The sequence below is a fragment of the Phoenix dactylifera genome, chromosome 12 (genome assembly GCF_009389715.1).
Source record: "Phoenix dactylifera cultivar Barhee BC4 chromosome 12, palm_55x_up_171113_PBpolish2nd_filt_p, whole genome shotgun sequence".
NCBI lineage: Eukaryota > Viridiplantae > Streptophyta > Magnoliopsida > Arecales > Arecaceae > Phoenix > Phoenix dactylifera.
In genome coordinates, this window is record NC_052403.1 from 7,592,108 (window position 1) to 7,607,577 (window position 15,470).

The 15,470-nt window shown below is 38.2% G+C and overlaps 1 protein-coding gene across 1 annotated transcript; it reads right to left on the reverse strand.

Moving 5' to 3' along the window:
* Window positions 1-909: 909 nt before the first annotated feature.
* Window positions 910-13,253, reverse strand: LOC103712637 (probable protein disulfide-isomerase A6). The gene is given in 12 exon segments (XM_039132520.1): window positions 910-1,244; window positions 1,371-1,470; window positions 4,352-4,476; window positions 4,564-4,720; window positions 7,823-7,907; window positions 7,985-8,016; window positions 8,112-8,196; window positions 8,199-8,228; window positions 10,861-10,916; window positions 11,059-11,156; window positions 11,532-11,616; window positions 12,854-13,253. Coding segments are annotated over 12 exon segments (1,086 nt in total). The 5' UTR covers window positions 13,018-13,253; the 3' UTR covers window positions 910-1,175.
* Between the last annotated feature and the right edge of the window lie 2,217 nt (window positions 13,254-15,470).

Below are 15,470 nucleotides of genomic sequence, written 5' to 3' on the forward strand. Positions count from 1 at the left end.
TGCTGAAATGGGCTCTCACTGGTCCGGCTTGAGTTGGGATGCTCATTTGCAGGCAACTAAACGGGCATTTGGAGGTTTACCTGAAGATTGATGAGATATTTGGAGAATAGGATGGTTGAGGAATATCCAATGCCTCGAATCTTTTGTTTCTACTAATGATTTCTAGTTTTTTCTCAATTATTTCATTCCTCTAGCTTCCTCAAGTTGGCTTGAGAAAGTGCATGACCTAATTGAGAAGCAAATCTATGGTTGCGACATGGATAATATGAAAGCACAGCAATGAATTTGTATTTCAGGGAATACATAAAGAGACACAGGATATTACAAACTTTGCATACGGAGAAAATCCAGAACATCCTTTTTGGAGTTTTCCTCGAAGTCCCATGGCAACCTGTAACGGAATTGGATGGGGCTACCTTTTCTAATTGTTTTTGACCAGGTTGGGAATTGTCACAAGAGACCAATTAAAGAAAGGGGATTCTGAGTGCTTAATACTAAACGGGATTTTTCAGAAGTTATCTATTGTTTTAAATCCATCTCAGGAGATCTTTTGATATTGGTACAATTTGCATGTGTTTTCGGTTGTTGGTTTGTTTCTTGACTCGTGCGGAGGGAGATGGTAATCAGGTTGCACATTCCTTACTCCAGCATCCAATTAGATCCAGAACTTACCAGTTTCCTATGTGGAAACACCAATTAAATCCAAACTTAATCCAATTTCCTACTGGGTCAGATTGTATTTAACACTGATTAAACCTAAACTTAGTCCAATTTCCTTAACTTAATCTCAACATCTAATCCAACCAGGAACAACCAGGACAGTCAGAATATTCTGACAAGTAAAAGATTGACAAATTCTGCCACAAATTGCCCTACACAAGGATATCACTTCCAATTGCTCTTCAGAGATGCAAAAGAAGCTGCTCTTCAGAAAATAGAGACAACACAAATGCAAGGATCTGCCCTGTTTGTTTTATGGTAAGCCTATCTCTGTAAGTCAAGATCGAGTCATTTAAAAACAAAACGCAATGGAGATCATTGGTAATTGCATATGATTATGCAAACTGCAACGTCTAACACGAGGCCCTGCTGCACATAACTCACTTGGTTATAAAGATGCAAATCTCAAAATTTGTCTCGAAAATGTTTTAAGTATCAAAGAAGCCTGCATGCCCCTAAGCAGCAAAAGTTGATAGGATGTTCTTCTTGATGATGAACTCGTCTGCCTTGGAAGGGCTGATTGACTGCCACCAGACAAAAAGTGTATATTTCTCGATGTTAGGACATCAAATAACATCCTAGAAATGTCTAATATATCTGAGATTCATTTCCTGGCAAATTAAAAGGAACAGAAAAGATTGTCGTCCCACCTTATCCATCATGCGTTGAAGCCGCTCAATTTCATTTTTGGCATAGTCAGAACCTTTGTCAATGCAGCTTTTTGCAATCTTCAAATAGGTCTTACCAAACCTGACATTCATGGTATAAATGAAAAGTCAACTTAGATTCCAACTACATGGCAGTGCAAGTGGAGACACCACTAGACATGGAGGTAATCAAGGTTTTAAAGCTCTGTTTTGTTTTTGGTTTCAGCTCTCTGGGTAGTCTTGCTTTCAGAAGTTTGACTTTCAGAGCTTCCGCAAAAAAAAATGTCAAGAAAACTATCATAAAAAGAAAACTAAGAAAAAATCAAGAAGAGTTGCTTTACATCATCAGAGTTTTTCAGGATCATATTTGTGTAGTTTCAGCAGTTCAGAACTAAATTGTTTTAAAGCTTGATATATTAAATATATTATATTTCTCTCTAATTTTTATAATTATCCTATGCTTTTCTAATTTTATAATTTTCATACACATTTCTCAATTGTCCTGATTTTATATTTGCTTTGATTTTTATATTTAACTAAACTTTTGTCTAAGCATATTTCATTTTATCTTATTTTAATAATCTAGAGTAAAAGGTCATTGTCCAATTATGATCCTAAGCATAAGAAAAACCATTTGAGCATATTTCATTATATTCTATTTTTTAGCAACCCATCCAAACAATTATCCACCCAAACAAAAACCAATTTTATGTCAATATTTTGTTTTAGCCTAGAAAAGAGAAGAAAAATCATTAAAGTAGAAAAGAACAATAAGAATCATCAGTGAAGATACTCATCAAAATTGCATCTTTCACACTATAATAAAAAAATGTAGCCAAAAATAACATAAATTAGATTATTGGAGTTTTAAATACATATGATATTGAATAGTATTAACAAATTGTACAAACTTTACAAAATATTTAACACATATACCTGTCAAATAAGAAAAAGTATCAAGATATTAGTTTCAGTAGGTTTCAATGGAAACTACCAAAACTTGGCCTAAACTGGCTGAAACACGAAACTGAAAATTTCGATCAGTTTCGGACCACTCTCAACCAAAACCTCCAAAACTGAACCACTATCGGTTTTGGCTGAAACTTCAAACCTTGGATGTGATGATGTTGCTTGGTTTAGTCAAGGAGATCAAGACCTTATAAGCATCCACAGTGAAAGCAAACATAAATCAAATTGATTTTAAGCTCTAATATTGACTGCCAAAAGAATGACACCTTGCAAAATTGGTGATAAGTTAATGCACCACATATTCTGGAATACTGCAAACTTTGTAAACACAATTCAATTGCATGAATAATTAATTTAGAAGTTTTCCCATAATAAAAATATATATAAAGTTCTTTAAAAAAAAAAAACTTGCATGCATCCGATATTCCATCCATGCCTAGTCTAAAGCAACAAAACATGGCATAGTGGGGCCACATACCCTACCTCCCAATCACCAGAATTGCAATAAAAGCTCAACAGTCCATGCTTCATTCCCCCTTAAGGTCCCTGAAGAGATATGATGTCAAATAATTCCCACTGGAACATATTCCAATATCCACATGAGGAGGAAACATAATATGTACTTTTTCCATTTGACCGAAGGATAAAGGGCCCAAGTAAGGGCTGTACCGAGGTCAACCCATGCCTACCCAACCCACTGAAACATGGTGCCCAGGCCTAATCTGATTTTATTGAAGGTCTGAGGTACCCTCCTGCGAGGGTGCACCAGTTAGGTACTGGCACAGTACGTACTGTCATATGCCACTGTATCTGCTCATGATTTACCAATACAAGCAGTACAGCTTGCAATACAGGGTGGTATGCCATATGTACCATGGTATGTTCGATCAAGGGGATTCATGATTGTAAAAAAATAAGGTTCAGTGTAGGAAAAATTGTGGAGACAGATTCTGCAAAGGAATAAGGAGTAAAGTCCTCTGACTTCAAGCAGAAGGATAGAGATTTTAATATTGGGTATTTTGATAGATTTTTGGAGATTAACAATTAAGCAAATCTACAGTTATATACATATGTCTAATTGAATTTTAAGATCACTAGCTTTTGAAGAATTCTTCAGATGAGCTTACGCTTGACTTTGTAGAGGGTTGGTTGTAATTTGGAAGTTTTGGAGAATGAAGCACTTTGAGATAATCAATGATATTCAAACCACACATCTAATAGAAACTATCCCAAAATGAAACCAGATAGTTCACTTTCATTTCACATATTCATGAAGATTTCCATATACAAGGAATTGCAAGATTAAAATAATTGGTGAATTGCTATTTGCATTGCTAACATTAAGTAAACTAGGAAATAAATTCCCTAGACACCTAGAATTGAAGTCAATGGTCCCCACTAAATCTTCAAAACAGTTTTTAAGGTCAGCTTCTGTGTCAAAGCTCTTACAATTGACCATCCCTCAAGAAAAGCAAGTTTTCTCTATAATATTCATCTCCTTTGTAGGAAAAAGAGATACAAGCACCATTCTGTGTCAAGTGAATTTACCTTGGCATCCATGGAATACATTCCTTTAGTGTGATTCGGTTAAATCATTTCTTAGTAAACACCTTTTTGGCTCAGGGATGACTAGCTTAGCAGCCTGGCTAAGAAACCAAAGAAATCTTATTCTCACTAGAATATAAAGGACACAAAAGTAGAATACCAAAAGTGATGAGTGCAGCAGCCCACATCTTAGCCATTCAACATGGTAAGCATATGAATAAGGCACTATTTTATTTAGCAATGACAATTATCTGATAATAAGCATGCTTCTCAGAACAGGGATGGTTTTTTTATTCATTGCATGGTCCGACAAAACAGAGAAAAAACAATAGAACATTTACAGGAAGTATAGCGATAAGAAAAAAATCAGGACCAGAGTTGCAAATCAAATTGACAACAAATTTCAAATTCATTAATCAATATATATCAATGCAATGACGATTGAAGATTCAACCAGGAAAAGATGTTACCTTGCAGAAGAACCCTTGAGTTTCTCAACCTCCTCTTCCATCTGAGATACAATTGCTTTCCGCTTGTCATTACTAGCACTGACAAATTCCTTCACCAAAGCATCTAAGCTTGCTACAATACCAGCCTACAGTAATTAAAGTTTAATTATTAAAGAAAATTCTTTGACAAAATACGAAAAATGTAGGTTTTCAAATTCCTATCTTCTACAAACCTGCGAAGTAAGTTTTCCTTTTTCATCACGGCTTGTGCCACACTTCTCATTGATGAATTTAACAAAGGCACCCAAGTCCCGGCCACCATCGTAGTCTTCACCAGCTTTGTTGCCCTTTGGGAAAAACTTTAATGTAGGATAACCACTAACTCCATACCTGAATTACATCATATGCACAGTGTGAATAAAGCAAAATAGTCATAGCAATTAAAATTAAATTATAAAAAATTTATGATGTCTGAAAGATTTCAAAATAAACTCTATTACATAGTAAAATTTTTTAGAAGCAAAAAACTATGCTTCATTGTATTGATTTTTAGAAATTTCCCTACAGAAGCCATTTTCAAGAAATTTCCCTACAGAAGCCATCGATAATGCCCTGATATAAGATGCAAAACAGGGCAATCAATGGTAAGCTCTATGCATGTGTGTTTTCAAGTTAGAAGTTCACAACCAAGCTCATGCTAATAATAGGACTTGTATTTTTATGACGTCTCCCTGCTTCGAGAAGAGGAAAACAATGAAAAATCAATCTAAACAAGATAAATGAAACACCAAAAGTTAATTTAGTCTCAAACCTGTTCCTTCTGGCACTTCCAAGATTACTTTTCTTGCAAAAACAGCATAAAAATCTCCTCATTACATATCCAATCAGTGTTCTTGTCGTTAGAAAAACATACCCCCCCCCCCCCCCCCCCCCCCCCCCGGGGATCATATTAAATGCTGACTTGAATTAAGTCGGAACTATATGAAGATGAGCAGAAAGGTGATTGTGCTGAAATTTATGCCTCAAACAAGAATATAATGCCTCAAAGTTTGCCTTTTCCACTTCTCATCCAGCCCCCAGCAGGACTTGACATGGACACATGCTAGTCCTTCTACCTACAAGCTGACCTCCCAGATTTTTTCTCAAGTCTCCCTCTTTCAAGGTTAACTTGGCTACAAAAATCAGCACAAACTCAGAGGGTTAACACCATGTTGACAGGGAAAAGAAGTCTCAGAGACCGTTTGGATCATGCCCTAAAGCTAGTTCCCACAGGATAATTACATTTCTGGTTGGCGTTATGGTTAAATGGAAGGAGAGGCATTTTCAAGCTACCAGACAAATGCTCTAATTTGATTGGTTTACGAGTAACTAGAAATGAAATTAGCTTGTGAGATGTATCAAAGAGTCTCCAAAGTTGCTAAATACGGTTGAAGATAATCTGGGATAAAATTAGTGAGACATGATTGTTGCCAAAGGTAGTTGCATGAAGTTATTTCTAGATCTGTTCACCTCATCCTGTTGTAACTTGATACATCAAATTTTCTGCATGGAGAACAATGAAAAGTATAGAGCCACTGGCATGCGGCCCAACTTCAGCAATAGGCCAAAACCACGGCCAGCTCAAAGATTTCATTACGAGGAAAGCCTTTTGTTGCAGGACATTTGTGGACAATTTAGTGTTTATGGTAGCTAGAAACAGGGAAAGATATCGACCATTAAATCATAGAATATGCTCTATAATAAACATTTAAAATAGTCAAATCAGAATGTAGTGGAAAATTTATAGTGGAAAGCAGAATGAACAGGGTTCCAGTCAAATGACTAGTAAGTGGGAAACACCAAGACCTTTTTGCTAGAGTTGACATACTGTCAGAATGGGACAGTACCACTGGTACCATATCCAAACTGATAGAAAACCAGCCCTGGTACAGGCATTGGGTTATCAAAACAACATGGTAACAGGGGCCAGGCGATGCAGAGAAGGAAGAAGATGCAGTGGGAGCACTGACCTCCAGTAAGGAAAAGGTGAGGGTGCTATGCAGGCCACTCCTCCACAACCTCCCACCTCCAAGCCGAGTAAGGGAAGGTGGGGTGGTTGTTGCAGGGGAGGGCTAGGGAACAACAGCTAAAGGAGAGGAGTTAGGTTCCTCCCCCTTTGTTCCCAGCACTATAGCGGCTTTTGTGGCCACCATAAACCGTGGTAGGTGGTTCATTTGGGGCTTTTATGCCCATTTCGCCCCTCTCAATCCATGGAAAACCCATGTGGATGATACCAACCTGTCCCAAGCATTGGGGACAAAGATGATACATGGGGTGTACCATTCCACAAGAAAATCAGGACATCCCCATATCAAGGGATTTGAATCCTTGCTTTTTTATGAAATGAACAGTTCCATAAACACAAGAAGAATAAAGGAAACACATCCAATCAGTCCAACACAAAAACTGCTGGAAATTAAAAAAGAAATGAGTACTGCAGTTGTGTAAATATAAGAGGCAAATGAGATTTCAAAAAAAATATATAGGACCTATTTTTTAATAATTATATTTTGGAGGCCATGGCAATGAGTAGGAACCAAGAAATGGAATTTGTAAAGCCACAACAGGATAACACTAGATTATGTTTCTATTTGTGTCAATTCTATCATATATGTCAAGATACTTTAAAAAGATATCATGCCAATACATTACATGCAATTGCTGTTGCAAGAATTGCTTTTTCCAAGGAAAATAGAAAATAAAGAGATGGATATAGCATAGTAGGAGTAACAAGCAAAAAATGAATACAATTAAAGAAACATCCACAAGAACAACAAAGATCAGACATTAGAGAACCAGAATGAAATGGTTTGTTCATTTAAATGGACGTCAAGAAATGGGCACAGATTTTGGATCATAGTGTCGAAGAAAGAGAATCGAAACACTTTGTTTTATTAAAATGTAAAACATGAAAGGAAACAGCCTTTTCTGTATGAAATGCAATGCAAAACCAATGCTATAAAGTGAATAAAGCTTGTTAGAATGGTTACTTGTGCATTTCCAGCTGTGCATTTAAAGATTTTTTTTCATTCCAAATAAAATAATCTATTAATGCTGGCAGCCTTGAAGGGGCCAAACAAAGTGAAAATCATGCTTCCTTTGAATGCAAAGTGCACATCAAAGATTTTATGAGAAAGCTCTCTAGATGGGCGCATGGAAAAGAACCTAAATGACATTGAAAATTGGCAATCAACAACATAATGAATCATGATTAGATCCTAGTCAGTTAGGGCTGAAATGAAACATTGAAATGCAATATTCTGCTAGCAACATTATTTCTGATTGCAGTCAGCAGGTACACCCCTTGATTACTGATCTCAAGGTAATGAATCTGAACTAAGGAACCACATTTATGCTGAAATACTAAGCATTCGAAAGAAGACATGTATAATTATGATATCTGCTAGTCTTAAAATTTTGGTTACTAGTAAACATAACTGTAAATTCTTGCACTCACTTTCAGCCAAATCTTTGTATTTGTCAGCATCAATGTTAGCGATTACAACATCCTCTTCCAACTTGTAAGCAGTAGCTACTTCTCATATGTCTACAAGTAAAGCTACAAAACATAAGTGGACCATTCTTTTTACAGCTTTAGAGGTTTCATTCATCTACTTACAGGAGCAAGGTTTTTGCAATGACCACACCTGTTGAAATATCAAGCACAAGATTATATGTCAACGGGGTAAAAAATTGAATGAAATGAACATAGCTGGGTGATCAGTCACGAAGGTAAACTAACCATGGCGCATAAAACTCCACAAGGACATCTTTAGTTTCATCAAGGACAACCTGGTTGAAGTTATCTGATGTCAGTACTACTACCAGGAAGGAATAGTTGCCACCTTTATGTTGGTCCCTGTAATCATTGACTAATAAATCTGTTAGGTAATGTCAACCCTTTCTATCCACTTATTGACAACCAGGTGACAGAACTATCCATGAAACATGATGACAAAAGGAATTTTTTCAGCTCATAAAACTGGATAATAGGAAAATAATTATTATATGTACAAACACATGGGATAACGGGGTGAGCAGTAAATGACAGAATTCCCTTTATCCTTTTTAAGCCACAAGTGGCGTAAGAATCGAGAAAAACATGAACAGGAGCAAAATAGAGACAATTCAAGCATAATGATGCTGCCAAGGTCCACTATCAACGTTACATGCAAGCATGCCAGAAAAAGGTCAGCAGTCCAAACTAGGAAGAAAGCACATGAATGGAACATGCCAGACACTAGTTGGAGAATGATTAAAGGATTAAGCAAGAAGTTCATTTACATCTATTTCTTCATCTCTTCAAATCCCTAACAGTTCAGCTATATATCATGTGCCATGTAGCATACATATGTGTGACATTGATTACAGCACACTGTAGAACAGACTCTCCGCAATATTACATGTGCCAAGCACCTAATACAGACAAACAAATTGACTCATTTATCTCATCCAGAGCTGTCTAGTTCCTGTACTTGAAGATGGATATCTACAGCCCTTCAAAATTCTAACTTAAAGAAGAAAAGGAATTGCAATCATTTTTCAATTAGTAGGCAAAACAGGGCAAAATATTTTTTAAAAAAAGAAAGTATGATTCTGTTTCACTTGACAAGTTATAAATTTCCTCCTAAACTATGTGATAAGTACATATGCATACTTCTTGATTAGGTTCATGAATATACATGAAGAATACAAAATTAATACCGATGTGCTAAATACAAATATGATTTAAAAAATGAAATAAAGTCAGATGTAAGCATAACTATGTTTTTTTATATGTTTTTAAGCAATTCCATCTCCGAACAGCACAAAGTTGGATTTGGTAAGATTCATTAGCAGTACATTTGCACAGCTCAGCCTGCACCAACCATGTATCTTTAACTGAAATGTGTATCAGGTTAGATGGATCCACTTTGCTTGTCAAATTCAAGTCATCCCCCAGTCATATCCAGTTCGAGAAAACATATCTGAACCTTAAGTAACTGCTTTCAGATGTCTGTGGTGGATTGAAGCAGAACGATAACTGAAAATCTTCCAGATGTGACTGAATCTTAGTGGTGAGTGTTGGTTGACAGAGCTCTAATAATGTGTAGACTAGATATTATTAGATGACTTGTGAACCCTCATCTGTCATATGAAGATCAGATAAGAAGCAACTTTCTGTATTGACAGCAAAGCAGTCTGTGGCATTCTAGTTGTTCACATCAAGGAAATCTATCAAAGCTTTAGAAACTGAGAAGTTATCAGAACACCTTTTTACCATCTCTAAATCTCAATATATTTCCTAATGTAATGCAAACTCCTGTTGTGAGGCACATGCAACTCCACCTTTGCTTTTCTCATTTCCACCTCTGCATTAATGTATTCATCTCAAATTTCATGATTGGCCTCCTTGGGGACACTTCTTCATTTCCTCATTTTAGATGGATACCTTTTTCCAAACCTTTCTCTATTTCCTTTCAAACAATCAAGAGAAAATCAGCAGGTACATGAGGGTGTAAAAAGGTAGTATACTCATCAATATAGTATAAATAATCTTGATCAGTGATTCAGTGGGATCACAGCCACCCATCAGACATTTTTTTCTCTCTTGAATAAACCACATGTAACGCACGTGCAAAATACCACCATCTTTAGATGCCAACCAAGTAAAGCCCTCCAATATTCATGCATAATTGCATGTCATTGTCATTGATTGTACATTTGCTTAGCAGTTTTCCCTTCTGATGAATGTTTTATAAACAAACTAAGGCACATTCAGTTTCACTTGCTAAAAATGACAGCTCACTATTATTCTTTAATTTACCAAGGCTCCTTTCTCTAAAAGCCAACTGGAATTGCTAATCTTACAGCCCATCAACTGTGCCAGTGGGACAAGAAGAATGAGAACACAATCTTGAGTTTCCATCACATAAGATTCTGCCAAGTGCTTGTGGCCCATTTCATTCCATTGTAACATAAATGCGACCACAAATTTCTATACCGACACATACCATGCAGTACCAGGCATACCATATCGAGCCGATATGCTAACAGCACAGTACGGGGGGCTTGATACATTACTGCTACAGTACATGGTACAGCTGCATCTCACCTCCAACGCCGTACCATGCATCAGTTCAGGGGCATACTACACCAACCTAACCCTACTGATAAGCTACTGTACAGGGTCCAGCACCAAGAGGGAAAACCTTGGATGAGACAAACACAGACCATGACAAACATTGATAGGCATCACCAACCAAGGCCATCTTTATCCACCAGCTTTGCATAGTAACTTTTACAAGCAAATATAATTCAAATACATATAAGTTAATCACTTTCCTTTCGACAAAAGCAGCAAATCTTCTGTACAAAACCAAGATTGTTAATAATAACCAGTCTCCACCCCATAACTTTGGATATGCTAAAGACATACTGTATACAACATCTATTAGTTGCAAGAATGGAAATTCAACAAATCTCTTGCACATCACAAATTAAAACATTACCTCCTTCATTATTTACAAATTCAACAAGGGCTTCTGCAGTTCGTGGGCCTTCATACCTCCATAATCATATCAATTTGTTAGTGTCACATATAAATCAATAAATACTCAAATGAGAGAAATACGGAGGAGCCATATTAAACTCAAATGATTTAATAAGCATTAAAAGCTGGGGCAAAACTGTTAGGATATTACACTCACTTTTTTGGTTCCAAGGAGCCTTTTGGAAACCATTGGATTGTTGGGTATCCTGAAACCCCGTATTTGCCACATAAGCTCTTGTGCTCATCGCAGTCCACCTATATAGGGCAAACAGAAGTTAAAGTGAAACCAACATTTTGATAGACAATCTGAAGTGTTGTATAAAGATTCACTGGAGCAGCCAGGTTTCCATTTGTCCAATATGGTCAAGACAAAGCTGAAAAAGCTAAATTTGTTATTGTAGTATCCTTTTTCATTTAATTTTAGCACATTTGACAGACTGTCGCTAGGCATAGAAATGACTTTTCAGGAGAATCTTCTTTAAGACAAAAGGGGGGAGGGGAGGGGTGCATAAACATGAATCCAGAATGCAAATACATCTCCGACACATGCTGAAACCTGTCTGGAGCTAGACAAAACATTTGACGAGTTCTAGAAACCCAAAGATACATGCAATTAGAAATAAGACTGACCTTTCCTATCAAAATGGATTTAGCCTTCTTAAAACTTGAACCGAGCTTTTCATATTCAGGAGCAAGCTTCTTACAATGCCCACACCTGCCATCAAGAGTATAGGTAAATAAATAGTGAAGCTTCTATAGAGAAGAAAAATGAAAAGTTTCAATAAAAAAAATGAAAAGTGTGGCAGGAGTTTTGAGAAACTATGTAGAACTAGAAACAAAGCATTACCATAAGAGTTTTCGCTGGCTACTTCAGTGTTATTTATGCTAACCAAACTACCAAAATAGCTAAGTTGACCTTATATTGTTAAAATTGGTTCGAAACATAAAGAACAAGAGAAAAAGGAAACTACATTCACAATAAAACCAACATCACCCAATAATACCTCACATCCAATTGTTAAAGGTGAACCATTAATAAACAGACAGAACTTTGCTATTTCCAATAAAAGACCAACTATTATTAGCACTACAAGAGGCATTTTTCGACAAATTCCCGAAAGAGTGGCACTGCTATGCTTATGCATAGGCATGAGGTTACACTATGAAATGGCAGCACGTGACTGGCTGTGCAAGAGGTCCTCATAGAGTATCTACAGGATTCAAAGCCTATCACACATCAATATGTGAAAATCTTAGGCCAGCAGGTGCCCCAGGCATAAAATTATCCCTAGATGATAGATAACGCACAAATATATAAGATTGGAGCAGCAACTTCAACTGCACGAACAGACCAGATAAGAAACGACATAAAGTTATAAATCATCTCCACGGTTCTTTTAGGGTGTTGGAGCCAAATTCTAACGACATCACCTGACAGATTAAACAATCAGACTCCTGGAGAGCTTCAACTGCATGCACAGACTCAATATAAAACAACATATAGTTATAAAAAGCCATCTCAAACATTTAACCTTTCACCAAGTTGTCCCCTACAAGCACAAATCCCAACCAAGTAAAGGGACAAATCCAGCAAATATAAATCTCCAGTTTCAGAAATCACACCAATCAGATGACACAGGAAGTTGACGTTTTCTTCCAGAACAGTTTCAAATGCCGCGAAATAATCCATTCAAGTAAATTATAAGAAGAAGAAAAAAATGAAATTCCATCCAAATCAAGTCAACACCCTCTCATCCAGCTCAAATACCTCGAGATCCATGCATGAAAACCCTAAATCCACGCACCCGGATGCCAACTACCGCAACCTAAGAATCCGATCACAAAATTCTCGAGGAATCATTACGCAGGGAAAGTAACAAAGACAAAAGCAGATTCACGAGATTGGACGATACTTTCTACATTCTCACAGCAGCGAAGAGAGTAGAGGATACCAAGGGGCGTAGAACTCGACGAGGGCACCGCGATCTTGGCCGACCTCCTTCTCGAAGTTGGCGTCGGTGAGCACGATGACGTCGTCGGCAAGAGCGGAGACGAAGAGGAGCGATAGTATGATGGTGAGGGTTCCAAAGGAGAACCAGATCTGCAATCTCTCCATCTCTCGCTCTCTTTCTCGCTTTCTAATCTCCTTTTCTCTCCCGAAAAACGCTCCGTTTTTTTTCTCGTTCTGTTTGTCGATAGCAGCGCCGGAAGAAAGACGGCGAAGAAACTGAGGACTCGAGCCTTATACCAGACCCAGCTGTTAACGAGTACTGCGACCACCTGTGAGCTTACCCCCTCCTTCTAAACGCTAGAACATAGCTTTAAAAGGAGTGCTCTTGCAACGTGCAGAGAAATAGAATGCTCCCGGAAAAGCTAAGGTTGCACGCTACTCCCAATTACGCGCATTTAAGATCACAGGGGAGGCAAAGTACTGAACTTGGAGCTCCAAATTCAATGTTTAGCTGCAATTGCAGTTCATATAAAGTGTGTTTATTCCACCACTCCTGAAGACAGGCTTACCTCCAACTTGCCATTAAAACCGTTCAATCAAATAAATATTTTGGCATTCAAATTATTACAATACTTTAATCAAACAAAATTTCATATTTTAAAGGCAACAAACATATGCTACCATACTCGAATTATTTTACTAAGCAATCAAAACAATATTACAATATAATATTGAACAGTTCAATGTAAATCTACCATTCAACTCAAACAAATCATGTTGAATAAATCTACAATCCGAGTTGTATAGCCAATAGAATTCAATCCGAGTTGTATAGCCAATAGAATTCAACCATGCGTCTAACATTCTAGAAATGACAAGCATTCATTTATAGGCACATATTTTTTTTTGGATACAGCTGTCTATCATTAGATCTAAAAAATCAATCAAAAGAGCCTTGACGAGGTTCACCATCTCGGTATTGGGCTCCATACTGGTGTCGCACTAGCACTGTATCGATACGGTATGGTACAAGATCTTTTCAATGTATCAAGTACCGGTACGCCAACCGTACTAGATATTGATACCGACTCGATACAGTACGCTCTGAACCATCCAATTCAGACTGGTACAGCGAACCATGGCCTCAAAAAGGACTAGCATCAAAGTATCAATGTCCCTAGAGAGACATGCAAGCATGTCCATCCTTGCGCATAAATTAAAAAAAAAAAAAAAAAAAAAAAGAAGGAAGAAGGTCTTACCATCACATTTTCTTCACCTCCGGGCTCATTGCTATGGACCCCCGGGCCAGCCTCTCATTAGCAAGCAAGTGGCCATAGGCCATGGATATGTTGGGATCTCCATCACTTCATTGTAGAGGAGTGAAGCAAAGTCCTTTGGTCTCGTTGGCCCTTAAGGCCAGTGCTACTTTAGCTATCTAAAGAGCCACCTCCTTGATGGAGGATCCCGTTCTCTTCTTCTCTTGCCTGTGGTTGTGCCACCTTTTAACTTGAAACAGATAAAGATGAAGGAGTGGATGGGGTCTGTGCCTAGGATGACTGAGAATGGTCCTTAGTGTCATGGATGCCTATTGTCATTGTTTCGTACAGCTATTCCTGCACCCAGACCGCCTGATCATAGCCACAAATCATACATCAGCAATAATTTAACATAACCATTTATATACATATAAGTTTTTCTTTATTTATATTAATTTTTAATATTCAAAAATATTATTAAAAATTAACTAATTTAATGGCGAGATTTATTGCCATTTTCTGTCTTGCGAAAGTCGGAGTAGACTGCTGTCAAGAGAGGGTGGAGAGGGTTCTAGCTGTGCCCATCCCGGAGAGGGCGACAGCTGACAGGAGAGTGTGGAGCATGTCGGGTCGCCCGATGGTGAGGTTCCGGAGACCTCTCGGGGTTGGTCCCGGGGCCCCTCGACCCAACAGATGGAAAGCAGATGGATCTGGAGGTTGCACATTCATCCTCAGGTCGTCTTATTTATCTAAAAGGTAGCTTGGGGATACTTACCCACTAGAGCTGTGTAGGGAGGCAGGGTATGAGGGTTCTGTAGACTGTGTGACTTGTCAGGAGGTGGAGGAGAGCATTTTCCACACCCTCATAGATTGCACGTGGCCAGACAGATATGTGTGCTATACCTGTCGAACTAGCCCAGATCAGTGGCAAAGGTGTCGATTCCTGAAGGACTCGGCATGAAGATTTGTGCTTGAGGAGAGGGGGACACATGTTGCCCTATTTGGCCTACCAGTGTTGGCTAGATAGGAATGCCCGAGTCTTCGAGGAAATCAGCCCTCATTCGAGGATGATAGCGGCTAGAGCCCTTATATAGGCGGCTGAGATCACCGGCATTACAGAGGTATCACCTGAGTTGGCTAGGGACATCTAGGGCCCCCATTCTGCTCACACACGTATAGGACAGTACTCGTCTCCCTAGGTGCCCCCACCCCCCTGGTTACCTCAAGGTGAACTTTGACGATAATGTGGATGATGAGGGGAGAATGCAATGTATGGGGTTCGCTATCCGAGATTAACGACGCCAGATTAGTTTGCTGCAAGGAGGCCGACAGATTTTTGACTCGTTAGTGTGTGTGCCGAGC